The sequence below is a fragment of the Stegodyphus dumicola genome, chromosome 7 (assembly GCF_044657685.1).
Source record: "Stegodyphus dumicola isolate Sdum_Otavi_A_Nest chromosome 7, ASM4465768v1".
NCBI classification, from domain to species: Eukaryota; Metazoa; Arthropoda; class Arachnida; order Araneae; family Eresidae; genus Stegodyphus; species Stegodyphus dumicola.
Window position 1 is genome coordinate 105048407 of NC_140774.1, and position 15649 is coordinate 105064055.

General features: G+C 33.1%; 1 protein-coding gene across 2 annotated transcripts in view; it reads left to right on the plus strand.

Moving 5' to 3' along the window:
- LOC118195415 (uncharacterized) overlaps positions 1–15649 on the plus strand; it is a 432135-nt gene that overhangs the window by 190906 nt on the left and 225580 nt on the right. For both annotated transcript variants that reach the window (XM_085820678.1, XM_085820679.1), the window contains exons 6-7: positions 13258–13428; positions 13515–13586. In XM_085820678.1, the coding sequence (XP_085676804.1) occupies positions 13258–13428; positions 13515–13586 (243 nt within the window). The remainder of the gene's footprint in view (positions 1–13257; positions 13429–13514; positions 13587–15649) is intronic.

The window sequence follows — 15649 nt, forward strand, 5'->3', positions numbered from 1 at the left end:
TTTCCATCAATTAGCTATAAAGTTGCACATATTTGCAGAAATTTAACTTTCGAGTTGTTTATTCTCCCATCAATAAAATTCCGAGTTCCATACTCAAGGACCCCATTCCGGATATGAATTCCTGGGGTATTTATAGGATTCCTTGCCAGTGTGGTTTAATTTACATTGGCCAAACTAAGAGAGCCTTAAAATTTGGCGTCAAGGCACATGAGGCATATGTTAGAAAAAGGAAACACAGAAGTCTTCCTTTGGTCAACATTGTTGGTCCGAAAATCACACTTTCAATTTTTCTGCTGCCAAAATTATTCAAAAAACATCTTCCATTGGAGAACTGGATATTCTAGAGGCATTTCACATTAAAAAAATCTTTCTGTTCTAGTTAACGATCCTAATTCCAATCCATGTTTGCCTTCGGCCTTTAAAGAAATTATGTTTTGGTTCTGGTTTCACCAACAGATGGCACTACTTGCTTATTCTTGTCCAGGCTTTCTTACCTTATGTAATAATTATTTCCTATCTTGTTCATTTGCAGTTTTGCAGCTGAGGATGGTGGTTCGGTAAAACCATCGAAACTAGTCCTGTGAAAATTTTCAAAATATAACGCTGATTTTTGTTGTTTGACTTCTGAATGTGTCTAGTTGTTCATAAAAACATTTCAGAAAATGGCGAATGAGTTTTGCTTTTTCTTCTGCTAGGGTATATTACTGCCAAGCGATGCTGAAATGAATGTTGTAATCAACTATTGATATTACTGCAATACCTTGAATCCATAATTACTGAAAAGAATCGTATGTATTTATACGCAAAGCCATAAAACAACACAAGTTTATTATGATATTATTTACGAACACATATTAAAGTCTACCATTAAAATTTATTAAAAAAAGCTGATGTGTACATCACATGACTTCCTTGTACGGAATATTAAATTATACGCATTTTTTTTTGCATTTCATTTAACTTATTAGATTGAATTAAACCTACTTTCGCCGACAGCGCATAAACCACAATAGAATAAATGCATTCTTTAAAATTTAGTTTGTTTACCATAGCGACACTCTGGCACTAGGTTTACTTAACAGTATTATATTTCGTTTATATTATAACTCAGAATGCATAAAATTTGTATCATTTAAAGAATTATCTAATCGTTGCCACATGTTCTATTCAAATACTATAACAAAGCTAGAACGATGTATAAAAGAAATTAAGCAAACAAAACGAAAAAGAAACACTTTTTCACAGACGATTGAGTATTTCTCATTCAATTAATTCAGTTTTCACTTCGCGACAAGGGAAAAAATACATAAAAACTCAAAATATCTGTATTAAAAATTACGAAGTAAATCTTAAACACTTATTTCCTCGAAAAAATTCCAGAAAGGATTAAGCATGATTTAATTCGCAATAATAAATGAAGGCGTTATTTTTGTGTTGCGAAGCTTAGTGTCTCTAGATTGGCAACAAATCTACAATTCTGCTGTTTCAAATGTAAACAAATATCTCCGCCATGTTATTTAAAACTTAACCGCACTTAAACAGCTTTTAAATTGTTGATAATTGTACAAATATTGCTTCCAGAATTACGAAAGGCATAAAAACTTTAACCAGAAGATAAAAACAACGTAATTCAATCATTTTTAAAGCAAAAAATGTACAATTTACAAACATATAAGAGTAAAGATACTGAGATTACTGAGCCGGGTAACAGAGTAGATATATTTATAAATATATTTACATACGTTTGGCGCGGCCGATTGAAACCAAAATATGAGGTGCACATCTACATGTTATAGTAGTCTTATATACAAAATTTCAAAGTTCTGAGGCTACTCGTTTTTGAGTTATGCGAGATACGTACGTACGCACGCACGTACGTACATACGTTCGTACAGACGCCACGAAAAATTCTCTTCAGAATTAATTAAAGCAGTTTTTTAGTTTTTTTGGAGGAAAAGAGTTTTTTATTCTGCCTTTACGTATAGATATTACGCAAAAACATCGTTAAATTGCATTCGAAAGCAGTCAAAGTGGATATTTTCGTTGAAATATGCTGCCTGAAGCTTTTCGCGATTACAATACTTCATTTTTACTTCGTACAAGGAAGTAAAAAAGAGATTGGGCTTGATTTACAATTTTTGCTCGGTTTTTGTTCTTTTCTATCTAGTTAAGCAGCTGCCCTGGTTTTGGATTGTTAATAATAGTCATTTTTTAAATACCGGACTAAAATATTGGATAAGTTATACGAGTTATACATATTATGTACATGAAAGTTGAACAGTTGTATATATATATATTATGTACATGTTATACGTATTATGTACATGAAAGTATATATTATGTACATATAAGTTATATATATTATGTACATGAAAGTATATATTATGTACATATAAGTTATATATATTATGTACATATAAGTTATACATATTATGTACATATAAGTTACATAAATATTATGTATATATAAGTTACATACATATTATGTACATGAAAGTTTAAGTAAGGTTCTTCCACTAACTTTAAGAAATGATATTTTATAGTAAAAATCAAGATATAGCTTGATAATTCAATAGACGAAGCCATAAGATTTAACATTTAAGCAATAAATATTTGTTTAACTAATAAAACTAAAATTCCAAACTAAAACACAAAAACTGTAGTTTCTGCAGCCTGGAAATATAAAATCTGGCGAAAATGTTAACAATTAGAAGCAGTTATACAGTCCTTTACTTTAAATTGGTGATGGATAATTACACCCTGGCAAGAGAATATATATATATAAAAAAAAAAAAAAGTTAGCTGATCCAGTTTTTCCATTAATTATTTTCAAAACTCAATGAGTTATTTGTTTGTATAATAATGAGTTCACTCTGCAGTCATCATGTAAAAACTCCTTGTGATTTGTTTTGTACCAATAAAGTGGTAATAATATATTAACATGGTATTTACTCGAGACTTCTGAAACTAAAGTTTCATGAATAAAACTAATTTTCTCGTATGCATAAACGCATTTTCATGCATATTCCAGAAGTTTTGCCTCTTTGAATTAAAACTCAACTGCAACCTTTCACAGTTATGATCATATTTCAAGTTTATCAGTACTTTAATTGCAAAATATGCGAAACCGTTTGGAATTTTGCAATGCTTGGTGAGCAACCTGTGTAAAGGTGACCGGAGCCGTCTTAAAAAAAACTACATTGATAAACAGTATAAAATTGAGATGGAAAAATTTCGTTGTTGTTGCAATTAAAGTTGTTTACTTAATGAAACCGGTTTTCAAATAAAATATAGTTCAAAGTTATAAACTATTTAAAATTATCATTTATGTCATAATATCGATCCTTTGATCAATTCATCTTTGTCGGTTCGTTTTCCATCCACTTATGAATGTTATTAGTCAACTCTATTTGCAGGAAATAAACTGGGACACTTATGCAGGTTTAAGAATAACATGAGCTATATTTTTAATTTTGTAAATACACATTAACCTTTCACAAAGTATTGCTTTTATTCACATTTACATCAAACGCACAAGTAATACATTGCATCTCTCAGATCTTAACAAAAAAAAAGGACCAACTCTACTCTCGGAATACAGCCAAAGTAATTTCAAAATTTTTCTCACGAGCATGCCGTCCTTCTCGCATCAAGCACGTTTCTTCTTCTCTTTGCCAGATATTTTCCCCTCTCCTTTCAGATAAACTGTTTTTTTCACACGAGCATGCCGTCCTTCTCGCATCAAGCACGCTTCTCCTTCTCGTTGCCAGATATTTTTCCCTCTCCTTTCAGATAAACTGTTTTTTCACACGAGCATGCCGTTCTTCTCGCATCAAGCACGCTTCTTCTTCTCGTTGCCAGATTTTCTCCTCTCTTCTTTCAGCTATAAGTCGTTGGTTTAACTTTTTTCCGCCAGGCTTGGTCGGTAGCATCCCCTTACAGAGTATGTGCATGACACGACCCTGCCAAGAATGAAATTTGTCCTTTCTTTGGGACGTATTTCATTAATCAATGTCCAAGCAAATTTTCTGTACATTACTTTTACAAAATACCAACCTCGTACAGTATTAAATAAAACAAAACAGAACAAGCAATAAATTATTACAATCATACAAATAAACAAAGAAAAAGAATAAACAATCAAATTATATTAATCATATCATATTTGATCCAGACGTGAGAGTGCATCTGCACTTTGGTGCTGGATCCCTGGCCTATGACTAATCCGCAAGTTCCATTTCTGCAATGCCAGAGCCCACCTCGTCAATTTGGGACTTCGAGGTGTAGTTTCATTCAAATATCTGAGAGTGTTGTGATCCGTTATAATTTCTACCTGAGCTCCATAGATCCATTTATCAAATTTATTCAGGCCAAATAAGACTGCCCAAGCTTCCTTCTCAATGCTTGCCCAATTTCTCTGAGTTTGAGAAAGCTTTTGACTTGCAAATGCAATAGGACAATAGTTACCACTCTCGTCTATCTGGGTTAAACAGCAACCTACCGCCAAATTGGATGCATCACAATGTATCTGAAATGGCTTTCCTATATTTGGTGTTTCCAGAGATGTCACTTGGCACAAAGTATCTTTAATTTGTTAAAAGCATTCTGTTCCAACTCCCCCCATAGAACAGTATTGGCTTGCCTCTTCTTCGTCAACTCTGTCAATGTTGCCGATATTTCTGCGTAACTGGGAATATAAGATCGATAAAATCCCATTAATCCTAAAACCGATCTCACATCTTTTTTGTGACTGGCTTGACGAGTTTTCTAATTGCTTTGACCATTTCTTCATCAGGACCATGCTTGCCTCCTCCAATTATATGCCCCAAATATTTGATTTTTTTAGCTGCAAAAGTACATTTGTCCAAACGACCAGAAAATCCTAATTTTTCTAAAGTTTCCAGAACCAGAGAAATGTGTTTCAAGTGTACCTCAAATGTTTTCGAGAAAATCACCACATCATCTATATATGCCTGAGCATAATCACTATGACTCTGCAAAGCACAATACATTTCCTTCTGGAATGTCCCCGAGGCTCCTGATAAGCCGAAAGCATTGTTCTCCACTGGTACACTCCATTACACGTTGCAAATGCAGTCAAAGGTTTGCTCTTTTCATCCATTCGGATTTGCCAATACCCTTTTCGAAGGTCGATGCTTGTCAGCCAGTTTGCTGCACCCGCTACAAAAATCAATTCCTGCATGTCTTTTATGGGAAATGTTGGAGTTTTCGTTACGCCATTCAATGATCTAAAATCTATACACATTTTAACTGTAGCATCTTTTTTCGCGACACAAACTATAGGATGAGCAATTTCTGACTCAGAAGGTTCAATTAATCCTAATTCTAGCAACTCACGTATCTGCTCATCTCCTGCTTTGCGGAATGCCATGGGTATTCCATAGCAGTGGGGTTTCTTCCTAATAACAGTAAGAATAAGTTCGATCTTGTGTGTACCTACTCGTGTTGGTTGCCCTGGACGTGTAGATAATGTTTGATATTTCCTCAGTAGCCCTAAAAGTTTACTCCTTTGGACTGAATCTAAATTAGACATTTTTAATCCTTCCAGAGATTCAGAAAAACTTTTTTCTCCCTTGTTGACAGGTATAGATTCAATTTCCCCAAACTCTTCTTCCCCCTCCAAGATAACATTTACTGCTTGGGATCTAACTACATAAGGTCTAATCTTATTCTGATGAACATGTCTTTTGGTCCCATCGGGCATTTGTACTACAAATGAGTTAGAACTTCTCTGCTCCAATACATTTGCAGGACCCTGCCACCTAGCATAAAGCTTGTTATTAGAATCGGGAATCAAGACTATCACCTTATATCCCACCTTAAAGGCTTTTATGGTAGACCTTAAATTATGATAGTGTGCTGTCCTCTCTTGTTGAATTTTAGCTGTGAGCTTTGCCTGCTCCGCTGCCTTCTCAAACCTAGCCTTTAGATTTTGTAAATATGTATAAACAGGAGTTGCATCTAATTGTAAATTTTCATGTTTCCCTGTCCATGATGATTTTAATATCGACAGAGGTCCTTGAGGTGTCCTGCCGTACATGAGTTTAAATGGAGCCACCTTAGTTGTTGAGTTAGGTACTTCTCTATAAGCCCACAACACATAAGGAATTTGCAAATGCCACCCTCTACCTTCTTCTCTGATGACATGATGCAACATTCTTTTTAAAGTACCATTAAACCGTTCAACTAATCCATTAGCTTGAGGATATCCAGGGGTCGAAAACTTAGGACTGGCCCCTATTCGTCTCTCAAATTCTTGAGTCAAATCTGTTTTAAAATTTGTTCCATTGTCACATGCAATTACATTTGGAATACCCGTTCTTGAAAAAATCTGTAATAACTTCTCACAAGTCGACTTGGCGGAGAGGCTAGTTAGAGGTATTGCTTCTGCCCATCTGGTATGCTGATCAACTAAGCATAATATATACTTATGACCCTTAGAACTGGGAGGATCAATCGGACCTATCACATCAATGTTTACAATTTGGAAGGGCAGATCTGGCCTCGTTACTGGGGTGATTGGTGTCCTATCAACAGTTTTAATTGGTCTAGGCAACTGGCACTCTTTACATGCCTCGCAAAATTTCTAATCGTCTAACCTCAGACCTTCCCAATAAAGAAGTATCTAATTCTCTCCACAGTTTTCTTTACACCCATGTGGCCACTAAACACCGAGCAATGTGCTAACTGCAAGACTTCCTCCCTTCGACTCTTAGGTATAACTAATTGCCCCACCCTTTCCCCAAGAATTTTGTCCTTATGAAAGAGAAAGTTATCCACTGTATAATAATTCCCCTTTCCTTTCTGAGCATTCTCCCATGCTCCTACCAGAGATTCACAAGTCTCCTGCTCTCTTCTAAATACATCCGCTGTACATAGTCTTCCTGGCTAAGGTTCTTGGCTTTCACTTGATTCCACCTTCCCTTTCTCATTGAGATTTCTTCCCATACTAGCGTTTCCTTCTAGTTTCCCTGTGTTTACCTTCACAGACTTTTCCTTTCTGCTTGGACTCTCGGATTGCACTCTGGGATGTTTGTGGTTTCTTCAGGTAAGTTTTCCACCCCTTCACCTGTGTCATATAACCAACCTCCTAACATGGTGAATACTTCCGGAGGAAACAACACATCCTCTGCCAGCGATTCTGCAACTGCACACAAAATCTCTTGATGTGTAACACTAGCAGTTTCTCCTACAGTAATACTCAGTGGAATGCTTACCAAAGGGCATTTAACAGCTGGACCAAATATACCTTTCAAATATATATTAGATCCTTCCTTCAGTTGGAGACTTTTGGTTAACTCTTTCTTAACCACCGTAATTTCTGTTCCTGAATCAACGAGGGCCTTCCCTATTGTTTCATTCACACTAATAGGAACCCTTTTCAACTCACACAGCTTATAGTCGTTTACATCCCCTGACTTCCTCAAAGGATCCACACGAGCTACCACAACTTTGTCCTCTAGGATATCATTATCCTGATATTTCTTTACCCAGTTTACCCTGGCTTTATCCTTTTCCTCATTTCTGTTATACTGCCTAGAACCTTTAATCTGAGGACAGTGCCTTTTAAAATGTGAAGGTGCTACTTTGGTAGACGGTTGCACGGATTTTTGGCGATTTACGTTGGCGCAATTGTTGGAGCGATTTTTACAATCATCAGCCATCTTGAAAAACGCTGTTTCTACGCATACTAAAGTATTTGAAACTTAAAAAAAAATAAATATCGTTAAAAGTAATAGATTAATTTTTTGTTGAAAATGTTGTTTTTTAAGATGGCAGGCAAGTGTAAATAAATACATTTACTATGAGTATAAAATACTAAAGTAAGGCTATTATTACTTTCATATAGCGAAAAAAAGAATAAAAACACCGCTATAAAAGCATTGTGCCAACGTTTAATTACATTAAAATATTACTGAAATTGAATATCGAATTAAAAACCATCCTACCAACATTTAAAAGAATTAGAATATTATTAAATTCAAATACTTTAAAATACATTATATAAAATATAATTAACATTAAAACATATGTGACAATAATTATCTCAGCAATTTTTGGAAATAGTGCATTAATTTTTTTAACAAAAATTGAAGTATACAATTATAAAATAAAAGAAAAATATGTACTTACATTTTTTGAGTAATTTAACCTCTTGTTTATTGATAAGTACCACAAAAAAAATCGAAATCATAATTGAATTGGCTCTTTTAACCATCTTCATCTGTTATCCACATATCTCGCACTTCATTGAAGAAACAATTAGCGCGGTTTCCTCAAAAAAATTAAAATAAATTTCCTCTGACGCTATTAACAATTTCTAAATAAATCTTTGATTAAGAAAGACAGGTTGGCCAAAATAAGGTCTCAAAGCGCAATTTTTTTATTCCAATACCAATAATTCTTGGTAATTACCAATAACAACATTCATCTTCGAAACGAAGATATTCATTCCATTTGAAATCTGACGAATTCGAAGAGATGAATAATAAAATTTTAAAATGGCGCGGTAATGCACAAATATTCAGTAACCAATCAGGCAGCTGATTATATTACGCATAGAATTAAAATTATTTAAATAATCATTCATAATAAAATCATTTTTAAAACAAATGCAAAATTAAATTGTATTTTAATATTTAACAGCCATAAATAATGTTTAAAACATTAGATTAAATTTATAGATATTAATAAAACCAAATACAAAGTAAGGTGACGTCATTGATTACATCATCAACAACATAAAATTATATAAAATATTATAAACAACAAAATTTTTATTTCAAATAAAAATGTAAAATTAAATTGATTTTTAATATTTAGAAGCCATAAATAATATTTAAAACACGGAAGTTATGCATAATAAAACGCATTATTTTTTTAATAAAATGACAACGAAGTATCGGTTACCATAAATAACTTGCCCAGCAATGGGTTTACCATAAGTTGTATTACTCGCCAAACAATCGCCAAAATCCGTGCAACCGTCTACCAAAGTAGCACCAATGTGAAATTGAACCACATACAAAACATGTTAAAACTTTAACGTTCCCTGTGGTTTTCCCTATGGTATCTGACGTATGCCGACTGCCTCGTCTTTCTTCGACCTTAGGTTTCTCACCTACTGCCTGATTTAAAATCTTAGTTTCACAAGCTTCCCTACGTACGTTGTAGGACTTCCCTTTAGCCGCAAAGAATATGTCACACTCCTTTCCAAGCTCTCTTGGCTTGAACCACGAGTCTCCCTGTCTTATACCTATGTGTACTGCAGTTTCCGTATCAAGGGTCTGGTAGATTTTGTCCGCTACCACCAACTGATTAAGACCTTCAAAGTCTGTCACCCCCTTGATTTCACATAATTTTCCCACATGGCAGTAACTCTAGTAGAAAACTGGCCAAAGGTCTCTTCTGAACTTCGTCTTGCCGTTCTGAAATTCTCCAGGCATACCCGAGGTGAAAGTTTAAATTCTTTCAACACAATTTCCTTTATTTCCTCATAATTCCCATACTTATCCTCGCTTATCAATGCTAATAAATTTGCCGCTTTATCTCCCAAAAGGTAAATCAAAATTTTGGCCTTATGCTCATCAGGGACACTTTCATTGACATAAGCTCTTTCTAAACTGGAGAAGAAATAGTCCCAGCCATCTGCTTTACTTGGAACCTTTACTGTCAATAATCTGATTATCCTCGTTAACTCTTCTACTGATCTTTCCTTCCCATTCTCCCCCCGTTCGGGTGTAGTACTCCTATTCGAGTAACGATCCTGGCAATCTACCTTATACTTCTCAATGGCAATCCGCTCCTCTGCCTCTAACTTTAGTTTATATTCCCTTTCCTGTCTTTCCTTCTCCTCCTTTGCCTCCCTATCTGTAATGATAACACTCAGAAGATCCTTTGCTACCTGTTCCTCATAGCTTTCACCAGCAAGAATCTTTTCCCTCAAGTCCAAAATCCTAAATGTAGGCAACACTTCAACACCAAACTCTTGTGCAAGGGCGACTAGATCAGCCTTTCTAGATTTGGCCAAAAATGACATTATGCGACTTTATGTTCAACTTAATTAAAATAACAGAAAATTAAAACTAAATTTCCTTACATAAAATTATACATCAAGTTAAATCCTTAACTTCTGTTGAATCATAAACACATAGTACTGCATTAAATATGCACAACATCCAAATACTCAATAAATAAAAAATATGTATGTTTATATATAAGCATTTGAGAATTAATGTAATCATATCTCATAAATAAAACACAAGCATTACTTAAATTAATGATCATTCACTCATATAATAAAAGATAAATGCACTTGCAAGGTAATTCAAGTCTTATATGATAATCACACTGATAATTTTTGTCTTATAAAATACTTGTTCAAGTGTACCTTTACATTAACAGCAAATTTTTCATAAACACAAAAACATAAATAAATCACTTAACGAGAGAACCTGGTAGAAGATAACTATTCCACTTAATAAGCTTCGCAGCATTCGTAAGGAATTCACTTGAGCTTTTTCCGAGTCGACAAATATGCATCCGACCCGCTGCCACCACTGTCATAAATCGATTCTTTGATCAATTCATCTTTGTCGGTTCGTTTTCCATCCACTTATGAATGTTATTAGTCAACTCTATTTGCAGGAAATAAACTGGGACACTTATGCAGGTTTAAGAATAACATGAGCTATATTTTTAATTTTGTAAATACACATTAACCTTTCACAAAGTATTGCTTTTATTCACATTTACATCAAACGCACAAGTAATACATTGCATCTCTCAGATCTTAACAAAAAAAAAGGACCAACTCTACTCTCGGAATACAGCCAAAGTAATTTCAAAATTTTTCTCACGAGCATGCCGTCCTTCTCGCATCAAGCACGTTTCTTCTTCTCGTTGGATATTTTCCCCTCTTCTTTCAGATAAACTGTTTTTTTTTCACACAAGCATGCCGTCCTTCTCGCATCAAGCATGCTTTTTCTTCTCGTTGCCAGATATTGTGCCCTCTCTTTTCAGATAAACTGTTTTTTTCACACGAACATGCCGTTCTTCTCGCATCAAGCACGCTTTTTCTTCTCGTTGCCAGATTTTCTCCTCTCTCCTTTCAGCTATAAGTCGTTGGTTTAAATTTTCTTCCGGCAGACTTTGTCGGTAGCATCCCCTTACAGAGTATGTGCATGACAATTTATAAATTACTCTTAGAACATTTTATTTATTTAGCTTGAATGGTTATAAAAATAAAAAATATAAAAAAAAAATGTCTTAAAAAGGTTCAGATTTTATATTACGTCCAAACGGGCCTTCCCCCCCTATTTACATACACATACACGTTTCGCTTCGAGAGCATTTAGGCTTACTCCCCTTTGGGTTAAAATTATTTAAAAACAACATAGCTTTAGAATTTCCAATAGACAGTGTCGCGCCCTGGAGATAAATACATTTTATTCTGTAGAGTATATTGCCACTGCTCGCTTTGAAATTGTTGAGTTTCTTAACCAAGAATTCATTAAAGTTGAAAAAATATAAAATAGATTATAAAGCGAATTCGAAATTCAAGATTCGGGTGGAGGACTACGTTATTCAAAATTTGACGGCTCTAAATAGCGCTTTCTCGCAGTGCGAGAAGCATACATATATACATTCATGCAGATTCTTCTCTATTTAATTTCTTTAAATATAATACAGGAAGTTAATATTTAGTGGCAACAATTTGAAAAGTGGTACAGCCGCTTATAGTCATTCGACACAATATGTCGTTTCGATACTAATAGCCCTTCTGGACTAACGCCCCTTTGAGCTAATAATTTTTATAAAAGAGATAATAGCTTAGTTAAAGTAATTTAATAATTTGAGGGAAACTTTTTATTTAATCATTACGCAATTAAAAATTATTTATTAAATGAAATTTTTCATTTAATGCATACGTTCAATTGAATTATTTGCTTTTGAAATCAGGCATAACAAATTTCAGGCAACCTTATTTTGGCACAGTTTTTCAATAAAACTCTATTGATATCGAGGACGGTGAGACATGGGTCCTTTTTTTTTTTTTTTTTTTTTTTTTTCAGGAGTTAAAAAAAAAAGAAGGGAAAAGAAAAGAGCTGCAGAATTACAGCGATGTATTTATATCGAAAGCAATGGGCAAAACAAGGCGAACATAAACGCATCGCTATTTCTCGAGGAAAACAGTAAGACACAAGAAATTAAAATATTAATTTATAATTTGCTCTGCTATAAATACTTTCTGTTGTTTTCGAGTCGTCACTGCTCCCATTTTGCAGAATTTGTTTGCTTCCGAAGAAGATAGACCTGTATCTAATCGCCTGCGAAATATATAGAGTTTTATTCAAACTTTATGCCAAAATAAGTTTGCTTTATTACCTAATTTTAAATTTTACACTGGCAAGTTTTTTTTTTCCAGTTTCATCTCTTTTTGGGGGCATAATAAAGCTATAAAACCTCAAATAACTGCTTACGCAACAAAATGCAGCACGGGTATCTAAATATCTGATCCCTTTAATGAAATTAATTCGGATATTTCTTGTGATAAAAATCGCATGATTCAAATGGAACAAAAGTTAATTAATAAAAACTGGAAAGATGTTTAAATAAGTGTTCATGATACCCAAAAGTAACATGTTTAATATAATATGTATGATGTAATAGTTATATATGATGTAATAGTTTAATTATTTACATTTAATTTCAAGATAAATGTTTCAGTTATACAGCAAAATTTCCCAAAGTGGTGATCTAAATTGCTACTGCCGGAACTTAATTTCGATTGCATTGATGTTCTCTTGAGTCTACTACGTCCATGGATGATCATATTCTTCAAGTATCCGCATGCCCTTTATTGTATATAAACAAATCATGGGCATATAATTTGGAAAAGAAATTTGATAAGTGTTAAGATAAACGATGACTTTTAGGATAATTGATAAATGTTAAGATAATAAAATAATTTTAATTGTAAATGATAAATGTTAAGGTATTTTTTATTTGTAACTTTTATCAATTTTTTATTTATTTTCAGAAATTAACTTCCCCAACTAATGCATATCTAATTTTACAGCCATTTTACATTATAAATCAAATTAAATTGAGGTTAAGGGAAAATAGTAATCTCATGCTGACAGCTGCAGATGCATAATTTTGTAAACATAATATATATTATCAAGTTTCAAGAATAATACTAATTTACATTTTGAATTTACTCTTCAATTCCAGGTTGATGATAACCAGTGGCACAAAATAGATTTAAGCGTTTTCCAAGACAGAGTAATACTTTACATGGACTGCGAGAAACAATCTTCCTTGGCTATTGATCCTCGAGGGCCAATTGATGTCAACGGAGACATTATGATTGCAAAATACGAAGACGACAGTGACACTGTTCCTGTAAGTGTTCAGTTACTACATTCCATGAATTTATATGTTTCTTAATAAGGGAAGATTACATGGTACCTTTTTTCAAATTTTTTCAGTTAGAGCTTCAGTGGATGGTTATGAGTTGTGATCCAACAAGACCAGAGAGGGAAACTTGTGACGAATTGCCTGTAAGTCAATTACATATGATAAAATGATTTATATTTGATTGCATTTGACACACACACACACACACACACATATATATATATATATATGTAACACATATATATATATATATATATATATGTAAGATAAAAAGTGTAAATCGAAATATTAACTTTAATTCGTAATAATTCCTTAATTTTTCATTTTAATTTGGGTACTTCCCTTTTCTGTCCTTAAAATGATAAATGCTTCTAACAAACTGCGTCATTTCAAAATTACTAATTATGACCCACGCATAATGCTCATGACGCATAGGATAATGCTTATACTATGTACATATAATATATTCAGGAGCGGAAAATTTATGTGTTGTTGGAATCACTTCCTTCGATGAAATATTATTCGCGAGTAATGATAGGATCAAATATGGAAGAGTAAAAACCTTTGCAATAATATAGCACAGAAATGAAGTATAAAATACATATCATTAAATAATATAATAATATATACAATAAAACTGTAAGTTTGAATGTATACGAAAATGTGTAACAAATAAATAAATATTTGTTAATGAATTCCAGCAGATATATTCCTTTAAAATATTATTAATGGAAGAAAATATGTATGCCCTTGCCAAGAATTTATACAAACATTTAGCCAGAATCAAAGAAAAGATTGCTTTAGTGATCAACTTGTCAGCCATGATTGATAAATGTTTTCATATGCATGCAGAGCGCAACTTTTAACCTAATATTAGCAGCATTACTGTGAATTTAGTTTATGAAGTCAATCATTTTTAATGAAGACCTTCAAAGAAATTTAAATGTTTTAGAAAAATGTTTTTAGATATGTTTAAATGCATGTGAAAATCAGTCAAAATTAGTCATGAAATGTAATTCTTTTTAATTAGTCGTGATTTTCCTCAGATTGCTCAAGGAGTAAATCACGAAGAGTATTTGATTTTCTTATTACTTGCATTACATTGGAAACCGGTATTTCAACCGAACCAGAGAAAAAAAAATACAACGAAATATATTTTTTAAATTTTCAAAGAACCCTTTTTATTTTTAACTTCTGAAAGCAAGAAATAAGATGGTAGATCTGTATTTGTTTTTAAATTCAAATAAAAAAAACTGATATACTTTAAGACTAACGCAACTTATTATATTCAACACCAAGTATTTAGTACTGGATATAAGTTGAACAGGATATGATAATCTGGATCATATTAACAATTAATGTGTTATGTTGAAGTTAATTAGTATCTGATAAATATGACTCAGTATTAAATTAATGTCTGGGAAATATTGATTGGAAGTAATGCTTGTAAATGTGGGTTTCTTGCTTTAATGTTTTGTTTAATAAAGAAGATCGTAAAAAAGCTAATTTAATCTTTTTTACATTCTTTTAACCGTGATACTGATTTTTTGAAATCAGCAAATCAAATTTATTAGTATAATAGCACTTTGCGAAAAGATTCGATAAAGCAAATGCTTTAAAAATGTGCTTGAACGATGTGCCCTCACCTCCTTTAATACAGATGTTTCGATAATGTGTGCACAAGTGTAATCAAAATAAAAATTAAGACCATGGCCGTATTTTTAATCAATTAATACCAGTTATTATAGAATAGGCGTTTCAAGGTCAGTGTTTCTTCTCGACTTGCCTCGTAGCAACGACAGCTGTGAAAGATGCTTGAATCCCCTCATTTTTGTCTCCTCTTTATTCCTTTCAGCTTGTTTCGCTTCATGATAACCATGCGAACAGACTGACTTGAACTATAGTCTAAAATGAGAGGGAGGACATGAGCGCGGTGAGTTTATGACGACATGCCTTATAATCGTAAATAAGGGAGGATCGTAAAGACATTGAAATATATATTTTCTAAAGTAACATACTATCACCTACCTGGAAAATATTTAGAATGGAAGTGTTTTGGAGCTTTAGCTACGGAAATCTCTGAAAGATTTTTTTCATCATAAGTAAACGTGTGTAAACGTAGACAATAAGAACTTTTGGAAATTATTCTTATGCGTTAACTCATTTTTCTGAATGAATTTACGGTTTTGAGCGTATTAAGGATTTT